This window comes from Protopterus annectens, chromosome 5.part0 (assembly GCF_019279795.1).
Source record: "Protopterus annectens isolate FY-2018-M chromosome 5.part0, PAN1.0, whole genome shotgun sequence".
Classification (NCBI taxonomy): Eukaryota; Metazoa; Chordata; order Ceratodontiformes; family Protopteridae; genus Protopterus; species Protopterus annectens.
Window position 1 is genome coordinate 1,447,562,393 of NC_056735.1, and position 14,887 is coordinate 1,447,577,279.

The window sequence follows — 14,887 nt, forward strand, 5'->3', positions numbered from 1 at the left end:
GTGTGTGAAAGAGAGGGAGGATAGAGGAATGGTGAGGATGCAAGGAGTAGAGGTGGCGAAGGTGGATGAGTTTAAATACTTGGGGTCAATAGTTCAGAGTAACGGTGAGTGTGGAAGAGAGGTGAAGAAGAGAGTACAGGCAAGATGGAGTGGGTGGAGAAGAATGTCAGGAGTGATTTGTGACAGACGAATACCTGTAAGAGTGAAAGGGAAGGTCTACAAGAGGGTAGTGAGACCAGCTATGTTATATGGGTTGGATACAGTGGCATTGACAAAAAGGCAGGAGTTTGAGCTGGATGTGGCAGAGTTAAAGATGTTAAGATTTGCACTGGGTGTGACGAGGGTGGACAGGATTAGGAATAAGTATATTAGAGGGTCAGCCCAGGTTGGAAGGTTTGGAGACAAAGCCAGAGAGGCAGGATTACGTTGGTTTGGACATGTGCTGAGGAGGGATGCTGAGTATATTGGGAAAAAGATGCTAAGGATGAAGCTACCAGGTAACAGGAAAAGAGGAAGGCCTAAGATAAGGTTTATGGATGTGGTGAGAGAGGACATGCAGGTGGTTCGTGTGACAGAGCAAGATGCAGAGGACAGGAAGAAATGGAAACAGGTGATCCGCTGTGGTGACCCCTAACGGGAACAGCCGAAAGAAGATGATGATGATTCATAAAATAACAGAAAGTATTCTAAAAACAAAGCTGAAATGGGAATGGAGAAAAGAGACTCTGCTGATAGGGATGACTGCAATTAGGGGTACAGAAAATAAGCAAGAGAGGCTGGAATTTATTGGAGAAAACTGGCAAAAGATTAAAGTATAGGAAAGAAATAATTAGAGAGGGAAAAATAACAGAATGGGAGAAGGTCAATAATTCATTTGGTCTGCAGGCTAGAGATTCCCTTCCCTATCAAGGATTGATATGAGAGTATAGGAAAAGAGAAAGGAATAGGGGGATCCTAAGGGAAACAGGTTTTTTAATATTATCTGGAGCAGAAGCTGCTGTTTATAAAGGAATAATTGGTAAGGCATATAAAAATTGCATAATAACTACAGGAATCAATCAGAGGAGGTTAGAAAGAATTGAGAAGAGGGACTGGATGAGCAATTTGTAAAGAAATAATGGGAGGGTATACGTATGCTCCCAAATATGAAACAAAGTCTAGGAGATTTTAATATCTTTACTTGGAAGTATTTGCATGGACATTTTTATACCCCAAGCAGAATCCAAAGAATTCTTCCTCAGATAGATTGCGAATGTTGGAGGTGGGACGGGGAAGAAAGACATAACTGGTAACGTATTTTTTGGGAGCATAATGAGCATGCACACTACTCTTTCAGAATTACTGGGTGAACAAATTGGTGTAGCTAAGAAAATTATTTTTTGAACTGTGATACAGAATCAGAATTGCCTAGACATAGTAAGGCCTTGATGAGTTAATTTCTGGTGGCTATCAAAAAAGCAACTACTAGAAAATGGAAATCAAAGTCTAAACCAACCATACTAGAAATAGTGAATATAGTAACAAAGATAAAATAACTGGAAGTGAAATCTTTACAAAAAGGGGTAGGAGCAACTTACAGAGAAAAAGGTGGGAATTATGGATCAATACATACAGAATAATGTTTTGGAGGCAGAATGACATTTAAGAGAATTCAGGAATTGAATGAGCTAGGTAATGTTTGACAATGACCATATAGAAGATTACATGTGATATAATGTTTACAAATGAAAATCTGTCAATATGATTTGTATTCATTTTTTATAACTACATGATTGCCTGTGTCATAATTGGTAATTCAAGAAGGATGCTTCTTGTTTAAAAAAAGACTTAAGATTGGGGATTGTTGGGTACAAAGATGAGGGTTATCGTGAAGATGCTGAATAAGAACAAATAAAGAATGAAACGCAGAAGGATTTAACATCCTGGCTGTCCAACTTCTCTTCTGATGACAGCTATGCAGAGGAATTTATTCTGCTGACGGAAATGTCTTTTAGAATTGGAAGCATTGTGCAGCATGTGGTTGATGAGCATTGCATTCCCAGTGTCTGAGGATTATCCTGTTAAATGTTTTAATGAAGTCTGTATTTTGAGTACTTTCCTTTATTGTGCTAGCCATAAGTTTTGTTTAACTCAACATTGCTGTCACACATTTGCAACAAATACAGATAATCATGTTTAAATCAAGTACTTGGCTTGGCCTATAAATGGTACCAATTAATGAAAAGCATGGATTGGTACAACAGGTGAAAATCCCACAGATTAATCACCTGCAAAATGCACATATGCCAGGACCATCAGTAGCTAGGAAAATGCACAATTAAATAGCAATAGCATAACTAGTAAACAAACAATGAAGTATTATCCAAATTATACAAACCAAGTAGACTTGCCAGGATGGAGACTAAACCAGTTCCAGCTCCAAGTTCCAACACTGTTTTATCTGTCAGATTGAGCTCCTGTTGATTGTTTTCCATGTAACTGCACAATCCCTCAGCCTATGATAAAATATATCAATGTTTCAATCTTTCATGTATTTCTGTAAATTAAAAAATCATTTACAAATAAAAAAGATGTTGAACAACTTTAGTGTGTGTGTGGGGGGGGGGGCTGGACATGTTGAAAATAGCAGGCATTGAGCTTTTATTTTGGGGTATGCAATGCTTGATACAGTGTACTGTATGAGTAACAAAGATGCTGGAGCAAAGTCTCTACAAACTGATTGTGTTAATGAATTCCATTCCCTAGGAGACATACTGATTTTAATAAATAAGATGTTTTTAATACAAAACATTCTGGGTAGTATGTTATACTATAAAACATCTGCTTTAAAACAGACTGCCATAACAGCAGAAATGTTAAGTACATTTATCAAAAAAGTGATCATTATAATGTCAGCTTATTTGATAAACTAATATTATACAATGAGCCTTGCTATTTAATAGGTTAGAAAGAAAATATTACAATATAGTATGACAAATGACTGCATAGTGTAATTTTATAAACAACGGTTAAGCTTAATAGGGCAGGGAACTATATACTTAGGAAAAATAAGACCAGGTAGAATGCCATATTGATATACGAATAGGTTCCATATTCCAAAACAAGAAAATCTCCAAGGAAAGACAGATGTTTTCTTTAAAGTGGAAACATTCACATACCTGAAATAATATTCAAAATAGGTGGGAGGTTAAATATAGACGATTATGAACTCACTTATTATGTGTTCAAGACATGGATGCCAAGAAATAAGAAATTCGCCTCAAGAGCGAAGCTCAAGAGGTGAATCTTGGCATGTCCAGAATACATACTATACGGTTATGATCGGTAAGACAATCATAATTCCTTGCAGAGTATGGAGCTTTATCAGCTCAATGTACTATTAGTTACAGGGAAAAATCACTAAGTATTTTATTGGCTTTCAAAGTCAAAAACACTTAGCAGATGCTGCCAGAAAGACACAGTGCAATGCTGTCCATCATGTTTACACTTACCTTTAATGTCTTGCTACTGTTTAGATTTTCGCAGAACAACCAGATTATTGTCTCATAGTTTTGGTCTGCTATTTATAAAATATGTGGTTGTCAGATAAAGCACTGAAGATTGCAGTCACTAAATAATGACATACATTTAAGTTTCAGAGTTCCTGTTCCTCATGTTATGCAGGTGAACACTTTCTGTTATTCTAGCACCTTTCTAATTTTTTTTTTTTACAGGAAGGATTATGTTAAGTGTATGTTCAGCAGGCAGAAAAAATCTTTTGCTTTGCTGCTGTCATTTGGTAGTCTGCAGAGGCAGACTTTAATGCCAAGCAGTACACCCGCTCTTAACAACCTAAGTATGAGGTGCTTGACAATTGTTAAGGTCAGGTTGCGCCCCACACTGGCACTTAACTGGTTTGTCTTTTTCTGAATATTGGAGTGGAATCACCACATTCCATGCACTATATATTAATAATATACTTATTTTTTATATTGTAAAAGTACATTTTTTCTAGCACTGGAAATTTCAGTACACTTGTTAACATGCAGAGCCACCTTTTTGGGTATGCGAACTAGGCGATTGTATATGATGCAATGCTTGCAGGGAGCTCTTTTGCTATTTATTTATTTATTTATTCTTTTAGAGCAATGTTTTGTTTTTTTTTTTGCTCTAAAAATAAATAAATAAAGCATTATGGTAGAACATGTGCCTGTGGAACATCAGGCGATCGAGGATGGTGATGCTCCACTTGACTTGCTATAAATGTTACAATGTTACGGGAATAGAGAACTTGTAGCATTCAGATGTAGGCACAAAAGTGATTTTTCTGTCATATTATATATGAAACAATTCTGTAGAATGCTCTTGACTTTATGGACAGAGTGCAAGGAATGGTACAGTGAGATAATTCTACTAATATTTTCACATTTTGGTAATATTTCTTGCTTAGTTATATGTGTGGTGAGATAAATGAACTATTTTTACAATAATGTTAAATCAGCGAATTCAACACAGTCAGAGGTGCAGAAATGGAGCCTCGAAGATGCATGCTTTACAGTAATCCAAAAATGTTTAATAGTTACATTAATTCAAAAATCTGACTGTGTTGAACTTGCTGATTTAATAGTTGGCAAAGTGTGCATCTTCAAGGCTTCATTTCTGTGCCTCTGACTGTGTTGAATACACGGATTTAATAGTTGGCACAGTGTGCTCTCAACACAATAATGTTGACAGTGATCAGCCAGATATTTTGACAATATTTCTGGCTTTGTTTGGACAGTTGAAATGAGAGACGTAGTGTGGTGGTATGAGATATGTCAAAGTGTTATTACTATTTTACAGTATTGCTGGCAATGATCAGCCAGATATTTTTTTGGCAATATTTCTCTGGCTTTGTTATTTTTTGTGGGGCAACTTGATTGGAATACTTTATCATTTGGCAACTTGTTTATGTGAACTGTGGATATGAAATAATATTACACAGCCATCAGAAAATGTGGCTATAACTACTAAGAGGGGGTTGGGATTGGCTGGATGAAAATAACTGACCCTCTTGTCATTTGATCAGTTTACAACAGTCACTGTCTGGCTTTGCAGGACTGGTGTGTATTCGGGAGAAGTAAGATGGGCTACTTAACTGAACACCTGATATGCGCAAACAGAGTAAGTATAATTGATGTGGCTATATTCTGTGGAGGAAAATGACCAGTTGCCTGGTGCTGTTTGCTTAATATTTTGGCTTTTCAAGACAAATGTGATCATGTGAAGCAACTTGCAATATTTTAATGTATGACAATTGTTTGGAACAAAGGAGAAATACATTATGTGGTCATTCTCTTTTATCATAATTAGATGTCTGAATTATACATAGAAGTGGCTATAACTGTTGGGTTGGTGTTGCCTGGATGAAAGCAACTGACCATGTTGTCACTTGCTCAGTTTATCAGTCATCTCAAAAGAAACATAAGGGGTAAATGTAGCACAGAATACACAAACATTCAGAACGTCTGGGGGCTGGGGGCCCTCTCACACCAAAGCTGTATAGGTGGATTTTGACATGGGCTTAGTAATCACCTCTGCCCCGAACCCTGTCTAGTCTAAAACCAACCTTGCTCAGATGAGTACATATAAGGTCTTTGTATTTTTTGTTGTGGGCTGGGGACAAGGTTATTATTTTTTTTTAATATTCCTCCCAAACCTCAGAGGTCATTATATCTTGTGTTGGGCTGGGGACAGTGTGATCATTATTTTTTTTAACTTTCCTCATAAACTACAGAGAGGTGCTTGGAGGCTCACCATAGCTTCTATAAGAGCTCTGTACATTACCTGAACTACTTGAAGTAACAAGTTGGATTGTTACTGTAATATTTTTTTTTCATTTTCCTCAAAATGAAGCATCTGATGCATATACAGGTGGCTGTCTTTTGGTAGTGAGTAAATAAGTATGATGTTTATATATATATATATATATATATATATATATATATATATATATATATATATATATATCTGACAGCAAACATGGTATGTCCCATTTGTTGTTTTAGATTTGCATCAGTCTGTTCGGAATAGAAAACAGACGGTGGCTGTCTTTTGTGGGGTAGGGAGTGAGGAGGCATGCTGTATATAAATATAACTGCAGCAGCTTGAAATATGACTATGGGCATTTGTGGGTTGAGGGCAGGTAATATTCATAGATATAATATGTCTCCTCAAAAGCATTTGTCTTCTCTGTTTGTTATGAACTGGTGCTTGGTCAGCTTTGAGCAATAAAAGTTGGATACAACTTATTTCTTCCTTGAAATAAAAAGTAGGATTGAATTTCTGGTGATTGTTTACTTTAGGTCATACAAGGATGCACAGTAGCAAGTGCTGCCCTGTGTGGCATGTGCTGAGACAAGGCTGAATGAATTCAGGATGATTTTGACCACTTTAAGGGCAATTTAATCAGAGAATTATTATTATTGTGTTATTGTTGTTATTATTATTATTTTATTTTTTTCGAGCTTTAGGAAATAAGAGATTAAAAATGTCAGACAATGTAATACCACTGGGGGGGGCTACTTCCCCCCACACCCTTAACAGTAGGATAAATTACTTGAAATTATGTACAGAAGGTGGTGCAAGGGAAGGCACCCCCCCTTGGTTGATGTTGCTAGTCATCTCAGTGATTGTTTACTTTAGGACATCTTAATGTACAAAGAATTAGATTGACATGTCATCCCACAAGCAAACACACATAACTGACAGCCCTATCAGGATGTCAATCAAGTCAGTGCCGCCCACACCTGCGTGAACTACAACGGCGGGTTGTAATGTAAACAACCACTGAATTTCTTTTCTGTACACATGAATTTTGTTCAGGCCATCACTGGATCAAAAGGTTGGGAAAAAGTTCTAAAATGTACCTCAGAACATCTGTTACCCCATGGCTTCTGGATGCCTAGCAGCCCCTAACCCCACCCCCACCGGCTTAATTTGATTATTACAGTGTAGACTTCATCAGTTATGGTGTGTTGAAAGGATGCAGGAAAAAGCAAAGTTGAAGAGGAAGACTGAATTTCTTTCCTTAAACATGTTTTTTATTCAGGCCATCACTGGATAAAAAGGTTGTTTAAAAAAGTCTAAATCCATCTGAGAGCAGCTAGAAACCTCATGGCTTGATACAGTTATTTCAGTTAGGATGTGGTGGAAGGAAGCAGGAAAAAGCAATGTTGAAGAGTAAGACTAAATGTCTTTCTTTGATTGTGCTTTTTGTTCAGGAAATCACTGGAAGGGAAAAGTTGTTTAAAAAACTCTAAAATGTACTTCAGAGCATCTGGAAAAAAACTATGGCTTCTGGGGGTCTTGCAGCCCACAGACCACCGGCTTAATGAAATTATTTCCATAGTTATTACGGTGTAGTCATGCTCACATAGAATATGTTGAATGAGTGAATGAATGAATGAATGTATAATTATGTTGACTGAAAGACTTCAGAAAAAAACTGAAGAGTAAGACAAATTGTAACAAAAAGGGAGAAAATAAGTAGCCTGGATAATGTGAGTAGGCCAGGATGGGTTGGGCATTATGCAGCCTTTTTGCCTGGATAGCATGAATAGGCCAGGATAGGTTGGGTACAACTGAGCCTTTTTGCTTAGGGTTCTGGTTTACTTAAAGCCAACCCTGTTAACATGTTAATATAATATACATTAAAGAGTTTTGCTTATTTTTGTAAGTCATAAGTCACACATTTACGTGTACACTCTAATGCTTTCCACTGAACAGACCTATAAGAAAACATGCTGAATAGTTGCATGACAGTGATGAAACACAGCTACTTTCTAGAAAGATCATTTTCATGCAGTCTGGACATGTATTCTGTTAAAAAAATAACAACAGTTTGACAACAATTGATTAAGATGTAGTTTTTTTGAAATAGGATAACTTACTCCTGGCCATGGCACAGCACCATAACTATCAATGGATTCCTGAATAAAGATCTCATATCCTGCAAACCAATACTTCTCGCTGCCATAACAAGTGGAATATTTTGGGGTCCAGTGATTTTTGACAACTGATTTTTTCCCAGTTCTAGTTTCTGTAAGCAATTAGAAAAAATCATTAAGTATTCATGCATATGATTGATCATCAGAAAAAATGACATAGTTATCTCACACGCAGTCTACTTCTGAAAAAGCAAATCTAGATATTAACTGTCAATATTACACAATGCTAAGATGCAAGTAAATCAGTTTGGTCTATTCACTGGACAAATTTACAGTTTGATGACAAGTCAAAAGCAGTTAACTAAATTTAAAGCAATCTGAAGAATCTGTGATTTGAAGCCGTCTTTAATAAGCCTATCAAAAGATGCAAACCATAATGCACCTGTTGTTTGAGGCATATATATATATATATATATATATATATATATATATATATATATATATATATATATATACATATATGAAAGGAAAAAGTTAATCCCTTCCTGCACCATTGAAAGTAGTAAAAAGGATACAGAAATCATTGTGGAGAACTAGCAGTATCTAATATATATTATGAGACATCCATAGAAATTGACAAGAATCTTGAATGTTGTACTGTTTTGCCTGGGTGACAGACCAGTGCTGTTACTTTCCATAAACAGATAAATCAGCATATAAGTTGTGACGATAGGAGGTGCATTCAGCCATGCCAGGGGGAAGTAGGGCAGTGGATGAAGACCTTGTACCAGCACAGCTAGTTGGAGTTTTGTAAATAATTATATGTCATCTGTACCAATCCACTTAATATATAAATGGCATATAATTATTTACAAAATTCCAGCTAGCTGTGTTGGCACAAGTCATACATCCACTGCCCTATTGTGCCCATCACGCATTGGCAGCAGTGGTGGGTGTCACAGTAATAGTAATACTAATACAAATGGTAGTAGTTCACCAAGATGGCTAGGCCTTCTGGAGTGGTCCATACAGTGTCACCAAATAAATATAAGTAGTCTCAAAGGTTAATACTTTCTAAAAAGGACCAGCAACAATGAAAAGTTTAAATATAGTTAATAATAAAAAATAAAACAACATGAAAATACTGAATATATATTCATAGTAAGCCACATAGTTAGGTTCACAGGAAATATTGAGACAAATAAAGAAAAATAATATCTAAACTAAGCTTAACTATATTCCTGACAGAATCTAAGAGAATTATACTGTTCCCTAATAACTTACTTGCTTGAGCAAGGCAGAATGAAATACTTGAGCAGTCTTTCTAGTCATATCCCAAACAGAATACTCTCTATTTTGAGATTACTCCCTGTAAAATATAATATCCAAGATGACTTGCAGAATGACATCATCTGGTCACCTGACTCTAGGTTTCCACAATATCTCCATTTGAAGTTTGAGACAGGACTTTAGCAGACTGCTACAATGCACATTTAGAGCTTTTATGGGAATGCCTGGAGCCAGAAATATTTACAACGCTTCCCCCGTTCTAAAAGCTAACAGATAATGGCTGCTCTGGGTCTACTCAGCACTGTAGGGTACCATTCAATGATTTAACAGCTCATTTACATTTTCCTTATTTTTTAAATAAGCCAGCTGGTTAACCATTGCTGTGCTAGTGTCCTCTATTAAAACATATACATTTAATTCAGTTACTATGTACATTTCTCTTCATTTCAGCAGAGTGCACTGTTGATGCATTTTAACACAATTAACACAAGCAAAGCTCACAAATACATTTTCAGAACAAGTATCTGTACATATCAGTTTGATATACTAATGACATATAATTATTTACAAAATTCCAGTTAGCTGTGCTGGCACAAGTCATATATCCACTGCCCTTCTTCTCCTTGGCAAGGCTGGCAGTACCTCCTATTGTCACAGAAGCTGAGAAGGAACATGTAACACTGTTCACATGTGCTGGAACACAATGCAATGGAACACAATACCAGGACATCAGCGTATTAAAGGATTCCTACTGAAGTGACAATATGAAATGGAAATGGGTTCTGTTTGTAAAGATCGGCATTTCTGCATCTTTTAGTTAAATGTTTTTTTAACATATAAAGTGTATGGGAGAGACATATATTGCTGGTGCTAACATCTGCTGCATCACTGAGCATCACCTGTTAACCCAACTTCATGTAGTCCAGGTTACCAAGACGTTTTCTTGAGTGTCACTCTTGAGAGCAACATAGCTTACCTGGCAACATCTCAAAAGGTTGGCTATATAGCTAAGCATGTGTGGTCATCCATATTTCTCTAGCTGACAGGGTACTGAGAGTTCATGCAGTGATTCATTTTCTGCACACACTTTATCTGAATAAGGGTCTTGAGGAGTCAGAGTTTATCTCAGAAAACAATGGTCTTAAGACATGAACCAGTCCCGGATAGGGTCTTAGTCCAATGCAGGATGTACACACACACACACACACACACACACACACACACACACACACACACACACACACACACACACACACACACACACACACACATCTGTAGACAATTTTGAGTATCCACAGTTCAAGTAGTGCTCGTACACCCATGTCTTTAAGATACCAGAAGAAACTAAAGACCCCATTAAAATACTGTGCAGACACAGCAAACATACACTGACTGCACAGAAAGCACCCCATTGGGGAACCAAACAAGATAACCAAGTGCTGTAAAGCTGTGAGGCTGTGAGGCAGCATGGCTACTCACTACATTATTGTTACTGAGAGGTAATGCTTCCAAAAGTAAATATAACTGCAGAGATAATTATTTTTCTTTGGACTGGGGTAAATTATCCCCATATAAATCATATATCTGTCTCACGTTATCTTTAATTCCTCTCACTGTTCAAAACTGTTAGTTACTCAACAAGGTTTCACTGCAATGTTCCTTTGCCTTCTGAGAATATCTCTTTTGCTTTTGCTGTCTTACTCTATTTCTTGTTTTAGATGTTACTATTTTTATAACTGTTCCAGTCTCCTGTCTGTTATTTGTCTGTTAGGTCTCTCTATTCTGAGGTTACTGATGGCTTTGGATTCCAATGCTAGTGTATGTGCTCTGCCTAAGAATGAGTTCCCCACTACATTCCATAAATAAAGGTGCTTGTATCTGACACGTTGTCAATAAAGTATTTTCGCCTGACATGTTTACATTTTCTGGGGAACACTGTGGTGTTAATCCTTGTAAGAATAATCCCAATTTTAACCATGGTATGACATTCTGAGATTCTTATATCATAATTAATTAAATATTTATTTTACAAGTCGTGAACTTCATGACACTCATGCAGATGGACAATACAGTTACAACTGCTGAATCCTACACAAAGCACTCTAGAAGCATTTACACGAGTGCATGGATCGTGCTATCCCAAACAGAACCAAGATGCTATCCTCCAAAAAAAGGAAGCCAATCTGGTGGTCCCGTGCCATAAACACACTGTACAACAGAAGGAAGAAACTGTTGCAAAAGAGAGTAAAATCCCATGAGTGGAGGAGTTCCCTGGTCAGCCTCAGTAAGAAGCTGAGATCCCTTATAAGATCCTCCAAAGCTAGCTACGAAAACAAAATCGCCACTAAATCCAAGGACAACCACAAAACATTCTATAGCTATGTCAAGAATCTAGATGACAACACCCAGATCTGCTCTGAGTTACTCACAAAGGCACGAAAATTACAGAACCAACTGATATTGCCAACATCCTGGCAGATAGGTTCAGTGCTAACTTTACCCCCCTCTCACCACCTAAAGGGCCCATATCTATACAGGAAGAATGCAGAGTCCCTGTAATCACAACTATATGGCTAAAAGCTGCACTCTCTAAAGCCAAAAACACAGCATCCATGGGACTGGACAACATCCCAGGCTGCGTTTTACACAAACATCAGAATGAACTGGCTCCCCACTTAAGCACCATGTTCAGTAATAGCCTCGCTTCAGGCTTTGTGCCCACTGAATGGCGCACAGCAGCAGTTATCCCACTCCACAAAGGGGGAGCCACCACTGATCCTGGGAACTATTGACCTATTAGCCTGATGAGCCTCATCTGCAAGGCCATGGAACGTATCATCATGGAACTCATAAACAAAAACATTGGTAACCTCCAAACTCTGGATCCCACCCAGTTCAGGTTTGTGAAAGGCAGATAATGCCTCCTGAACCTGATCAACTTCTTTGAGGCAGTCACCAAAGCCGTGGATGAGAGTAAGGTGGTTCACACAGCCTATCTTGACCTCGCCAAGGCTTTTGACACCATCCCCCATTTTGGAATTATAGCTAAACTCACTAAACTAGGTATAAATCCCTACATCACAAGATGGGTTGCCAACTGGCTCACTGACAGAACCCACATTGTAAAAGTTGCAGACTCCAAATCTGACCTCAAAGCAGTGACAAGTGGAGTACCACAGGGTTCCATCCTGGGACCTCTCTTGTTTGGTATCTACTTCTCTGAAGTACAGGCTAACACAGAAGGCCTCTGGCTAATGAAGTTCGCAGATGACTGCAAACTAGGAGCCATAGTCAAGTCCCCAAATAATGTTGACATCCTACAGAAGGGCCTCACTGAGACAGATGCCTGGTGTCAGAGCCATGGCCTCAAGCTCAATGCCAAAATGTGCAGTGTCATCCCCTTTGGTAAAAACTCTGTACCCATGAACTACCACATAGGCAGCAATCTACTTAACATCGAATGCGTGATAAGAGACCTTGGGTCCCAGGTGGACAGTAATCTCTCCTTTGATAGTCACATCGCCACAGTAGTCAGGAAGTCCTTCTATGTGGCACACCTCATCATAAAAGGATTCTCATCCAGGAAAAAGAGGTCATTGTTCCCCTCTACTCATCACTCATTAGACCCATTATAGAGTACAATGCCCCTTTTGGAATGTACCTCACAAGACATCTGCAGCAGCTGTAAAGGCCACAGAAGTACCTCACAAAGAGGATTACTGGCCTCAAGCAAATGCCCTACACTGACCGCCTCAAAAAACTTCAGCTTTACTTCGTAACATATCACCTACTCTGAAGTGATCTCTGTCTAACATATAAAGCTATGTCAAACCCAGAGCTGTTGGACAATGCTACACCTAAAGAAATCCCAATCCCTCCGAGCTACACACTCTAGAGACCTAAACCTTGTCACCACAATAAACAGGACATGCTGGAGGGATAGATTCCTGTCCCAGAGACTTCCTATACTCTGGAACAAGCTACTCATCTATGTCAAGCAAAGTTCTTCATTAGCACTCTTCAAGAAACATCTTGATGAGTGGATGGGAAATAGGAAATACACCCTTGTGTCTCTGCTCGACAGTGGCACAGGAAAATAACTTTCTTGGGTGGCATAAGCTATGGAACCTTGCTGACTAGGCTTACGTAGACCCTTGGGTCAATAGCCTAGTACCTACCTATGAACCTATGAACCTATAAGAGATACTAGCTAAAATAGAGAAGAAAGAGAGGGCCAACAAGATGGCTGTGTTGTCAAGAGTTGTCAGCTGTTCCCTCAGGTGAAGTAGTGACACTCCAGACCTTCAAGATTGTAAGAAACCATTGTTCATTTGCAGGTTCCTTCAAAGGATTTAGAGAGTCCAACAAGTAGGGGACAAATCTTTTGACATTTTTATTGCTGAAGAAGGATAAGCACCCTAAATGTTTGTAAAGGGGAACCCTGTGTATGACAATGATCAGACTAATAAGTAATCAGCCTGGGTATCTCATTGCAGTTTTTCTCCATCAGAAGAGCTCTTCTAACAAGTAGCACACACCCAAAAAATTGGAGACTGCATATCCTACAGAAGCAGTCAGACCCATATCACATTTGTAGATGGTACTTGCATCACTAAAGAATTCTTTAGATTTGCCACACATATGCTGACTGATACTGACATTTGTTACCAGTATCACAAGCTAAATTTCTTATTTTCCAAACAGGTTTGTCACATTTGGAAAATCAATGTCACTCTGTTATTCACTGGTTCAACCAGCATCAGCCTTGTCTCTCTATGGGTGCAGTCAGTATCACCATAGCAAATCCAACAAGTGGCAGTTCCTTCTTCGTCAGTTCCCATTCCAAAAAATAATGTCTAGTAATCCTTCCTTGTATTTTTTGCTCTTATAGTTTATAGTTTATATAAATCCTTCGAACTTTTCTTGAGTGACAGACATCGGACTGTTACAGATGTTTTTCCTCCATCATAGTCTTCAGTCAAGTCTGTTAGGAAATATGCTTCTGTTCTTCCTCAGGAAAAGAAGAAACAATCTCTTGAATGAATTCTGATTTTTGCTGAATCCTGAGCATGCCCATTTTTTAGTGAAAGGAAAAACTGCACTTTTGTTGGATATTTCCTTTACTATGGCTTTATTGTAATTTTAATGTAATTGTAATGTTTATGTAGTGAGAACTGCCCCTTCCTTGTACCCGTGCAAACCCATCTAGCTAGAAATTCTTGCTTATGACAGATTTTGACCAGCCTCCATTAGTCATTTCTGCAACAATTCAGAGCTGTTACAAAAATAAATAAATAAAGCAAAGAAAAGATTTGTTCAACACTCATTTTAGATCAGTATAATACATGACTTCACTGGGGGAAGGTAAGAATACTAGGAAAAATTCTTAAGGTAAGTATGCCAATACGCAAGGTATTAGAGCACAGACGACTGTCCCAAGGTAAGCTTAAACATTTGCCACTGCCAAAATACCACCTGCACTGTAAATAAAGTACAACAATAATGGCCTGATGTGTATAATGAAAGCAGAAGTCAGAGAAGAAATAGAAGTGATACATTTATATTTGATGCATTTTGAATGTTTTCTAGACAAGTTCTATATGGGGAAATTACATCAGGTTACAGAAATGGACACCTGCTGCCATGGGTATGTTACACGCCCAGGATGCCATTAAAGAATAACTACGTGT

At 38.0% G+C, this 14,887-nt stretch overlaps 1 protein-coding gene across 1 annotated transcript in view; it reads right to left on the bottom strand.

The window, feature by feature from the left end:
- The window catches only part of METTL21C (methyltransferase 21C, AARS1 lysine), a 67,023-nt gene that overhangs the window by 37,455 nt on the left and 14,681 nt on the right, over positions 1-14,887 (bottom strand). The window contains exons 3-4 of the mRNA XM_044071248.1: positions 7,911-8,059; positions 2,378-2,495 (exon numbers count right to left, since the gene is read on the bottom strand). Coding sequence (XP_043927183.1) covers positions 2,378-2,495; positions 7,911-8,059 — 267 coding nt within the window. The remainder of the gene's footprint in view (positions 1-2,377; positions 2,496-7,910; positions 8,060-14,887) is intronic.